General features: G+C 38.7%; 1 protein-coding gene across 1 annotated transcript; it reads right to left on the bottom strand.

The window, feature by feature from the left end:
- Positions 1–2,137: 2,137 nt before the first annotated feature.
- Positions 2,138–6,924, bottom strand: LOC113356798 (glutamine-dependent NAD(+) synthetase-like). The gene is made up of 13 exons (XM_026600022.1): positions 6,525–6,924; positions 6,108–6,413; positions 5,797–6,020; positions 5,588–5,691; positions 5,278–5,412; positions 4,946–5,114; positions 4,608–4,743; positions 4,256–4,394; positions 3,837–4,013; positions 3,472–3,639; positions 3,148–3,243; positions 2,855–2,983; positions 2,138–2,628 (listed from the first exon to the last, which is right to left on the bottom strand). Exons 1-13 carry the CDS (start codon positions 6,716–6,718, stop codon positions 2,401–2,403), a joined length of 2,205 nt encoding a protein of 734 aa, XP_026455807.1. The 5' UTR covers positions 6,719–6,924; the 3' UTR covers positions 2,138–2,400.
- Positions 6,925–11,703: the final 4,779 nt, after the last annotated feature.

Genomic DNA, 11,703 nt, shown 5'->3' with positions numbered 1-11,703 from the left:
TTGTATTATCTTTATTTCATAAGGATTTATGTCTAATTGTATTATGTTTGAATTAAACAGACTTATGATAAATCTGTCAAATTCATGGGCGCTGCCGCAACATCACAAGGTATAGGGAGAGGAGATCATGCACAACCACCACCACCACAAGGTAATGCAAAAGGAGTTCCCGCACCACCACCATCACAAGATAGAGTAAAAGGAGCTGCAACACCACCACTACAAGTAAAGGAAAAGGAGTTATTGCACCACCACCACCAACACAAGGTATAGGAACATGAGTTGTTGCACCACCACCACCACTATTACATAAGACTTTATCACCTCAAATCTAAATAATGAATACATTTTGTTAAACATTGTTGCACCTTTGAACCTATCATAAATTTATGCAAATAGAGACTCACTTACTTATGAATCAATGATCATATTCACTGGAGTTGTTTTTCAGTGCAATATTTCCCCTTTCCTCTTTTCTTGGATGCAAGTGAAGATTCTGGACAGTATCAAATCCAATGAGAATCACTACCACACTTGAATCACAGACGTAGAGAATGTTGTTTAGATCTTGTAGGTGATTCTCCGGCTTCAGCTACCCATTAAAATTCAGTGCAAATTGGTTGGTTTAGGCGCTTTAGGAATCTCCTCCCTTTGTTTTGCATCAGTTTTTGATTCCCGTACCCTGCACATACCATCACATTTTATGCATTTTGGATACATGTATCGACAATTCATGGCTGAATGTGCAGAAGAATTGCAAATTTGACAGCTGCATCTACACTGGAAATGTAAAATTTTATTAGTATTACCTCCTCACCGTGAATACATAAATTTGTGTTTCCTACCTACTGTAAATATACAAATTTGTATTTCCTCCCCTAATGGTGGAATTATTTACCTTACAGGTAGAGCTTGATGATAAATCCCCATGATTTGCTCTTATAAATTAAGTTATCTTCATCACTAGGCACTTTCTGAAAACAAATTAATGTTATGTTAATCGATCTCCTTCTTTATATATATAGATGGAAAGAAGAGTATGAAGAAAAAGTGGTCGTTATTCATCTAACAACAAGATTTTGGCCGGCAGCCGACCGTCAAGATTGTCCATCCATCTTGGAGCTCAACGACACAGTTTTGGCCGACATCTGACCGTCAAGATTGTTCATCTTGGAGCTCACACATGTCCGAGATTTGGTTAGTTTTATTTGAAGGTACTTTGGGTAGCTCATGAAACACGTATACAATTTTATTCATGCCCGCATATTTGATGACTCAGCTATCGGAAGTTTAGATGAAATACTTGACAATAGGAGAAAATACTAATTTGAATTCTCCATAGGAGGTAATACGAATAAGAGATCTTTATTAGGGAGGAAACAAAAAATCCCCCTAGTAATCACTTTTTTCTTTATGTCAACTCTGTTGCAGCTACTAGTCCTGCATGAGCTATCAACAATAGTCGTCGCATCTTAATTCTACAATACTCATGTCTTAATTCCACTAGTCCTCCATGAGCTATCAACAATACCCATGTCTTCATTCATAAACCATGTCGGTTCCATTTTGCTTTTTGAATTACTAGTCCTACATGAGCTTCTTAAACCATGTCGGCTGCCTTTTCTTGCATTTTGAGTAACTTTTTAGCACTCAAATCACTCGACTGCTTGCTACTATGCACAAGTTTTCAATCTATTGAAGACCACTCGGATATACTCTAGATATCTTTTGATACATTCACCGGAAAATCAGAAGTCGGTTGACAAGGTTGTTTTGAACTTAAGATGGCTGGGCAAATCCCTTTATCACCCCAGGTTTCTAAGCGACAAGGATGCCCTATATGTGTTTGCCTCGGATTCTTAAAAGCGTCAGAGATGGGCGCAGAGTTGCAGGCAGCCTTAAATGCGAATATTAGACAGCCTTAAATGCAGGTAACTTTCCATTTAATAGATGGTCTCGAGTGCAAATTCCATCCTTATACACGACAAATGGTATTGTTCGTGCTAATAAAGTTGCAACTAAATAGCTGTAGTAGACTCCCACGCTCCCAAACTACTGCAAATCTAGCCATGTGTAGCGACTAAGCAACCACTTTATTAATGGTTGGTTGTGATACTATATGCAGAAATGTTAAGGATGAGAAGATTACCGAAGGTGAAAAGAATAGGTGAAAAGGATAGTTGGTTGACATTCATATTACTTACAAATGGTTGAGAGAAAATGCTAGATCCTAAATGACAAAACAATACTAGATTTTAAACGATACAACAGTTCTAAATATCCCTTGTCCAATTTCTTAAGCCATTGAACCTTTCCTTTAGTAATACTTCACAGGCTATGCGCCATAGAGGAGAGGGAAGGTCGCAGGGAACAAGAATTATTGGTTTATGATACCCCGACTTACAGGCCAGCTCTAGGATCACCTGACCCTGCCGCCACAACCCCCATTCCACCACCTCCCCGATCTAAGGCGACTCCCATCTGTTCATGCTCAGCGGATGCTCCCACAATAGGTTTATTGCCATCTAACTGGCTTACAAGTTCATCAATCTTGCGAAATTGATGTGGCCAACTTGAGTTATAGAGGAACTGGCGAAGATCGAACCTGTTGTCTTCTGGTGAATAGCTCTGCACCAACATAAAATGGGTACATTTTCAGATAAGCCTTTTCTGAAGACATTAATCAGTATATTTCTCAATTTTTTCTGCAAGATTGTTGCACGTTAGTTAATGTTTAAATACTTCATTTCTTTAATCTAGTATGAAGAAGAAACTGAAATTACCTCAGCATGACAGGGTTAATTTTTAAATACTTCATTTCTTTAATCTAGTATGAAGAAGAAACTGAAATTACCTCAGCATGATAGGAAGGTGTCAATACGGTCATCTTGTGTCGATTAATTGAATAGTACTTGAAGAAGTACTTCACCTTGTTTCCTATCTCCAATGGACTTAACCTTCCTCCCCATTTATAGCAAAGGTTCTGCGACACAAAACCTTATAAGTTCACTAAGATGATGCATAAAAATCAACAAACACGAGGCTAGACTAATCATTTCCATTATCTTGAAGTAAATATAATGATCAGAATCCTCCTGTTAATCATTGGTCAATTTTCATAGATTTAGTAAGGATGGCAAAATGTACCTGAAACATTGACACAGGACCACATCTGAAAATCTTTCGCAATCTTCCATAAATTGAGAGCTCCTCGTATGTCATTCCCATGTCAACTTCATCCAACTGTTTTTACACAAACACAAAGATCAGAGATCAATAAAATGTTTATAAGATTTTTACTGGGACATAAAGAAGTTCATTTAAAAGGTACGTTGAAAAAGAAATAGGAAATGCATAATTAAAACAACAAGGATTGGATGGAATAGGTACATAGAAAGAAAGATGAGATGTAATTAACAAAAGCGCTTCTACACGAGCAAACGAATATCACAGCTGCATAAAGTTCTATACCTGACTGTAATTGGATCGTATAGGCTCCAACTCAGCAGTTGGAGGGGCGGCTTCAATTTCAGCCAAGGATGGATAATCGAGATGGACAGCAGCCCATTTCAGAAATGCTCGAAGATCCTCCTTACTAATACTTCCAATGGGGTTTATATCTGCAGAGCTGCAATCATACTGTAACACAGTAAAGGAACTTCTCGAATCAATTGCTCAAGTTCGCTTACTAGGAAATGGTAGCTATTGAAGTAATTCAAATGCAGATTACTGATTTCAGCAATCTAGGTTTAGCAAGTCTTACCCTTACATTTCAAAAGTGGGAAATAAAGAACTTAGCATCTGATTATATTTGAATGGATGGAGAAGTGATTTACCTTTGTTAAGTAACCCCGCAATCCTTCGTCCACATTGGAGCTACCCAATACAAGATAAAATCCAGGCTTGCTGTGAGCCCAAGGAAGGAGAGATGCCAACATAAATGCTAGCACCATTCTAATACGAGCTTGGATATTTTGCAACCCCAAGTTCTCAGCATTTGATCCCCCATCAACCTGTTCACAAAAACCCTACTCAATTACTAGAAGAAAACCATCTCTTTCTCATGAAACTAAACATGGACTAACACAGAACTAGAGTTTTACTAGAGACACATTTCCTGTTCATTTTTATCAGAAGGGTAGATTAAGTTTTTTTTAAAATGGACATAGCTGTACGTGGAGAACTGATCTTGTGTCACTAACTTGGGAGCACATAGACATGAAGAAAATGAAAAGCACAGTAACTACAGGATTACCTTGTACACAGGACGTTTTCCAGTAAGTGTCTGGAACAAGGAGAGCAAGGAAGAAATAACAGTATCTATGGAAACATCAAGGTGCCAAGAACCAATTTCGTCGGCTAGTAGCTTTGCACGTGACCTTGTGGCGTCTGAACTGCAGAAAAAACAGAAAACAGCTTTAAAATCCCCCTGAATATAAGGTGACTTATTGAGTAAGTGCCAGGGGATGCTTTGTAAGTCCAAATAAGCCAACCATATAATGCTCTTGACAGACATCTTCGTGGTACATTTATGAACATAAATTGAACACTACTGAGAACTAACAATAAAAAAGAATAAGGCCATGATGTTTCGACTCAAGTCCAACCTATTTTCGGTTCCCATGAAAACCGTGTAAAATATGCGTTTGGCGAATTCTTTGCTATCAGTTGGATACTTCCCATCAGTATAATGACCAATTCTTATTGCATCAGCTTTAACCTGTTCATCCCCATTTGCAATTTCTGCACATATACATGTCTGTCTATCATCAACCACAGCAAAAGCATGAAAGAAAAACCATAAGACAAGCAATTGAAAATACATCATTCAGGATCAGAAAAAAATCTGCTTGATTATGGAGAGGATCATCAAATCACGAATCCTTACTATTCCAGATCTAATCCATGAATCTACTAAATCTAACACAAGGGCCACACAGCTTACCCTTTACAACAAGCTGACACATACATCCAACAATGGCAGCTACAGAAGAACTGTCAGCTCCCCCAGAAAGTGGAAGCAGAAAACCAGAAGCTCCACTTCTTCTTAGGTAATCCCACATCCAGCAACCAGGACCAAAGGCTATCTCCTCCTCGGGAGAGTGATACTTAATCTGCATATCATGATAAACCTTTATATGCATTCGCTCCATTGAGGTTCATCACTTCATTATCTCTAGATGAAGAGTCGAAATACAGCCAATAATCATGAAAATGGAAGGTACAGGATGTTAGGTGGAATATGAATTAGTTACTTTTACATAATAATTTACCGACCTTCAATGGACTCGAAAGCAAAAGTCGGGGATCAAAAGATTGGCAGAGCTTATATGGTGCTGTTATCGACGAGACCTTCGTCTTGCAACTGGCTTGTTCTTGAAAACTACTTATTGATCCTCTAAGACTGGCAACCTGTCAATTTTATATAATGTAAAGCAATCAGAATTAATCTATATACACCGTTAATCTGTTGCCACCATCCTAAAAAAACTCTATTAGATTAACCAAATGAAGGTCGATAGCATACGCTTTAATGACCTGGAACATTAAACCGACAAGTTTTAAAACACGTGAGATCAAATCTTACAGCGTCCAGATCAACTTGAGCAACCAAAACCTCGACATCCTTCAAAGAAAATTGAGACCCTTGAGCAACCACATCCCCGTTAACAACTACGCAACTACACCCATCTGCCACATATAGAATACAACATTGACAGTATTATAGAAAAAACAAATTATCTTCAATAAAAGTGTCCGCTACTCCGCTCAAATAGCCAAGTCATATTCACTCACCATAATAAAGACGAGCACCATCACATCCTTGGTGATTACTGTACATATAAACCCCTCCCCGAGTATGGGTAGCACCTATAAAAGCACGAAGACGAACATCAAGCTTTCTTAACTGATGGTGACTTCCACTTGCATTCAGAAATACTTCAACACCATTAAGCGCTAACTCAGCATGCGGAGGTACAGGAGTAAAGAGTTCTTCACAAACTTCAGCAGCAACAGCACTACAAAAGAAAAAACACCAATACGAAATCAAATGGAAACCAATCTACTGTAACTCTATCCAAACACATTATATAAAACAGTCTTACGTGTCTAGAAACTGAATGTATCCATAACCAAAAGGCACAGATGTTTGTGATAAAGCCTCAGCAACATCTGGTGGGAGTTGAAATTCCTCAAGCTGATCTCTTTGTTTCCATGCAGTAAACCATCTCAATTCTCTATAATTTCCATCATTTGCAAGCCAAATTTTTGGTCTAATCATCAGAATTTTTCGATTATAACACAGAAGTTGACAATTATAACGCTCAGATCCTCGTATCACTGGCATTCCAATACTACATAATATTCCATCAGTATAATCACCAACTAAAATTTCTTTCAAACATTCCCATCTGTCCAACACAATAAAATCATAAATAAATTACTCAAAGCAATTCAGTCCGGAACAAATTAATGAATATCAAATTTAAAAATTGAAGTTAAACTATAGAATGTGCACTTACGAATGACTAACAGTATCAAGCTCTAAGAAATGATCTTCACATCCATAACCAGTGATTTCAAGTTCAGGTCCAAGTCGAATAACTGCACCAGCTTGTTTAGATTTAGTGATTGATTCTTTGATATTCTTCAAATTACAATCAAAATCCATTGCCCATTGATTTAGATTGCATGTTGCAACTTTAAGCAGCCTCATCTTTTAGGGTTTAACGGAAACCCTAATTGGATATCAAGTAAATATAAATTAGGGGTTCAGTGATATGTAGAGAAGATGTCGAAGGAGAAGAAGAAGAGAAGGAACTGATAAAAGATGCTCCACTCCGTGTTGTTTTGGTTCGTTAATTTCAATTTGGAAGATGAATAGTTTTTGGGTTTTGTTGCTCGAATGAACATCCAAAATTCTGATACCCCTCCACGTATTATTATGTTGAGATTGATCTTGTGACGACACTAGTTATGAGACCCACCACCGTCTGCCTGATGCACTGTTACTGCCATGACATGATTTTCCGTAGCTGTAATTTGAGTAAGTCGATTAGTTATTTGAATAAGTCAATTAGTTAGTAGTGCTTTGAATTCGTCAGTCAGTCGTAACTTGAATTTGTTAGGAACGTGTCAGTAGTGCACCTGAAGGTGCGGAATTATAGTTAAACTTAGGCTATATAAGTCCAGGGGAGAATGAAGAAGTTAATCAATGAAATTTTATTAAACAAAGTTGTGTTGCTGGAGGATTGAGTCCCTCGAAGAACTCACTATATATACTTTCAGTTACCAAAATTCGTAGATTTCAGTTCACTGATCTTTTCTATTGCAGTCTACAGTTACCCATTCTCAGAACCATAATATTTGGTATAATCAGAGCCAGGCATGCCTCCAGGTGATGACTCAAAGAACGCATCAAAGGAGCATGAGATACAATTCCAGACATTTATGGAACAAGGGCAAAACTCAATTGCAAATAAGCTGGATGTGTTGATCGGGCAGTTTCAAAAATTTATGGATCTACAGACTAATCAGAAGAATGAAGGTTCTCCAAATGATGAAAGCACATCAGGTGCTCGACAAAATGGCGGAGGTAGAAATCATCAAACTTTTGTAACTGAAGCTCTTAGACCTGCACGGGTAAAACTTGATTTTCCTCGTTTTGTGATTGGAGAAGATCCAACTATATATATTTGTAAGGCAGAACAATGGTTCAAACTTCATGAAACTCTACTTGTAGATCAAGTTCCTTTGGCAGGTTTCCACCTTGAAGGAGATGCACAACTATGGTACCAGCTATTGAAACATGAGATGATCAATATCTCTTGGGAGGAGTATAAGGAGAACTTGTATGCAAGATTTAGTCCAAATCAGAACATGGATTTCTTCGATAAGCTGTCGAAGCTAAGCCAAACCACCACCGTTCAGGATTTCCGAATCAAGTTTGAAAAATTATTGGCTAAGGCAGGGCCAATACCACAAAATCAGCAGGTTAGTTTGTTTACTAGTGGCATGTTTCCTAGTATTTGTAATGATGTGCAGGTGAACATGCCAACTACACTCGTATCAGCCATTGGTTTAGCACGTCTCTATGAGGCTAGAGACGAATCACATAAGAAACATACACCTAGTTCTTCAAAAATCAGTCAAGTACCTCGTCATTCCACTACCCAAAATACTACAGTTAACACCCAAAGTTCAGTCATCAACCCTGTGAAGAGAATGACTACCGATAAGCTTAATCAGCGAAGAAGACAAGGACTTTGTTTCAGGTGTAATGATAAATTTGGGCCTGGTCACCGCTGCAAGAAATTGTTCATGATTCAAGCTTGTATTGAAGATAGTGATGATGATATTGATATGGAAATCGAAGCTGATGATGCTGTCGACCAAAATGACGAGACGCCTGAAATATCTTTGCACGCAATTGCTGGAACTCATGCATCTCAGACTATGCGAGTGCAAGGAAGTATCGGTAATAAGGCTGTCACAGTACTCATGGACTCTTGGAGTACTCCCAACGTCGTAAGCAAAAGAGTAGCACAAAAGGTGGGATTGCAATGTTTCGAGTGGTCGATTGGAAGTGATGGTGGCATCAGGAGAGAAGCTAATCAGTTCCGGTAAGTGCTTCCAAACCAAGTTAAGCTTACAAGGAGTTCCTATGCTAGTCGATTTTTATGTTTTACCTCTCGAGGGTTGTGATGCTATCCTGGGAACTCAATGGTTGAGTACTCTTGGACCTATTTTCTGTGGTTTTTCTAAATTGCATATGAGAATTACTGTGGATGGAAAGGAGGTATTGCTGCAGGGGTTATCCGTACCGGAAAATGTGGTTGTTAGTGGTGCAAAAATCCGAAATGCGGCCAAGAAGAAGAAGGAAGACATATTTCTGCAGTTGTATTCATTAACTGCCGCTTTGACTAACTCTTCCCACCAGCTTAATGCACAAGTGAAGGAGATCCTTGATAAATATCAAATTGTGTTGGCTAAGCCTCAAGGACTTCCTCCAAAACGTGACCAAGACCATAAGATCCAATTGTACCAGGGACATGGTCCTATCTCCACCAGACCATATCGTTATCCTTATTTTCAGAAAGCTGAAATAGAGAAGTTGGTGAATGATATGTTGTCTACAGGAGTTATACGCTTAAGCAACAGTTCCTACTCATCACCGGTGATCTTGGTAAAGAAGTATGATGGTTCTTGGCGGATGTGTGTGGACTATAGGGCTCTAAATCGCATCACAGTTAAGAATAAATTTCCTATACCAGTGATTGACGAGCTTTTGGATGAATTAAATGACGCCCAATTTTTTACGAAATTGGATCTGCGTTCCGGTGATCATCAAGTGAGGATGCATCCCAGTGACGTAGAAAAGACGGCGTTTAGAACTCACCATGGGTATTACGAGTTCTTGGTGATTCCCTTCGGCCTCACAAATGCGCCTTCAACATTCCAGTCCCTTATGAACGAGGTATTCAAAGATCATCTGAGAATGTTTGTTTTAGTCTTTTTTTATGACATTTTGATATACAATAGGTCATGGTCTGAACATCTAAGTCACTTAGAAATTGTATTTTCTATTTTGAGAACTCACCAATTGTATGTCAAGTATGAAAAGTGTCAGTTTGCACAAAGGGAAGTCAAGTACCTAGGCCATGTAATAACAAATGCAGGGGTAGCAGTGGATCCAGAAAAATAGAAGCGATGCTGCAATGACCGATACCTGAAACTTTTAAGGAATTACGAGGTTTTTTGGGTTTAAACGGATATTACCGTAAATTTATCCAGAATTACGGTAAAATTGCAGCGCCTCTTACAAAGATGCTTAAGAAAGATGCATTCCATTGGAGTTTACTAGCGAAAGAGGTATTCAAGAAACTTAAGGAAGCTATGACATGTGCACCAGTTCTTGCGCTTCCAGACTTTTCCAATGGGTTCATTGTGGAATGTGACGCTTCGGGTTCAGGAGTTGGAGCTGTTTTGAGGCAGAACAAACCAATAGATTTCTACAGCTATGCTTTACAAGGTCAGAAATTGTTGCTGTCAACATATGAAAAAGAGATTCTTGCTTTGGTGTTGGCAGTTCAAAAGTGGCGGCCTTACCTATTGGGAAGACATTTCACTGTAATGACGGATCATCAAAGCTTAATGCATCTCTGGTCCCAAAAGATTACTACACCATCTCAACAGAAGTGGCTTTACAAGTTGATGGGGTATGATTTTTCCATTGTATACAAAAAGGGGAAAGAAAACATTTTCGCAGATGCACTTTCTCGGAGGAGTCAACTAGATGACGGAACAAGTTATGCCATATCTCTTCCGTCACCTAACTGGATTGAGGTTGTGAAAGATGAAACCAGGTCAGATCCTTCCCTTAAAAGACTTGTTCAGTTAGTTCAAGAAGGTGAAGCAATAGGTCCCTGGAAATTAATGGATGGTGTTTTATTCTTTAAGGATAAAATTTATTTGGCTTAAAACTCACCGCTCATTATGGATATAATAGATCAGTTTCATGGCAGCACTCATGAAGGTTATGTCAAGACTTTTCAGAGGATTCGTTCAAATTTTTACTGGACGGGAATGAGGACAAGGATCAAAGACTTCATAAAGAACTGTGATACTTGTCAACGTCATAAAACGGAGCAACTTACACCTGCCGGACTTCTCCAACCTATGCCTATTCCTTTTTAAATATGGGAGGACATATATATGGACTTCATATATGGGCTTCCAGCATCAAGCAGTAAGACAACTATTTTTGTTGTGGTTGATAGGTTGTCAAATTATGCGCATTTTACTGCTATCTCCCATCCCTATACAGCTGTTGGAATAACTAGAATTTTCTTCGATAATATATTTCGCTTGCATGGAATGCCACGTTCAATTGTTTGCGATAAAGATCCAGCCTTTACAAGTGCTTTATGGAGAGAATTATTTCAGCTGAATGCCACTGCAATCAACTTCAGCTCAGCCTATCATCCGCAGACGGACGAACAAAGTGAGGTAGTTAATCGCACAGTTGAAATGTATTTGCGATGTTTTACCAGCTCTCAACCTAAACAGTGTACAAAGTGGTTAACCTGGGTAGAATATTGTTATAACACAAGCTGGCATACTACAATTGGTTGCACACCATTTGAGGTGGTTTATGGTCTCCAACCTCCTTCTCTCTTGACATATATTCCTGGAACTGCTAAGCTGGAGTCTGTGGAGAAAGAACTCTTGGCTAGGGACTCCATAGTCAGGGAAGTTAGAAAGAAGATTAAAGAATCTCAAGCAAGAATGAAGAAAGTGTATGATTCAAAGCACACAGAGAGAGAGTTTGATGTTGGAGATATGGTTTATTTAAAGTTGCAACCGTATAGGCAACTGTCTGTATCTTTGAAGAAGAAAGCTAAACTCTCGACAAAATACTATGGTCCTTTAAAAGTTGTGGAACGCATTGGTGTTGTTGCTTATAAACTAGCACTGCCAGCAAGCTCACAGATTCATCCCATATTTCATGTGTCTATCCTCAAGCATAAGATTGGTATGAATGCCAGTGTGCAACCTGATTTACCCAGGGTCATTATGGATGAAGAGATGATTATTCCTATACCGCAAGCAATTCTGAATCGGCGCACAATGAAGAATAAGCAGGAGGTCCTTATTCATTGGCGTGGTTTATCCCCAAGTGAAGCTACATGGGAGGTAGAA

The sequence above is a fragment of the Papaver somniferum genome, chromosome 3 (assembly GCF_003573695.1).
Source record: "Papaver somniferum cultivar HN1 chromosome 3, ASM357369v1, whole genome shotgun sequence".
Taxonomy (NCBI): domain Eukaryota; kingdom Viridiplantae; phylum Streptophyta; class Magnoliopsida; order Ranunculales; family Papaveraceae; genus Papaver; species Papaver somniferum.
Note: the sequence above shows the minus strand (reverse complement) of the source record. Positions and strands in the feature narration are given on the sequence as shown.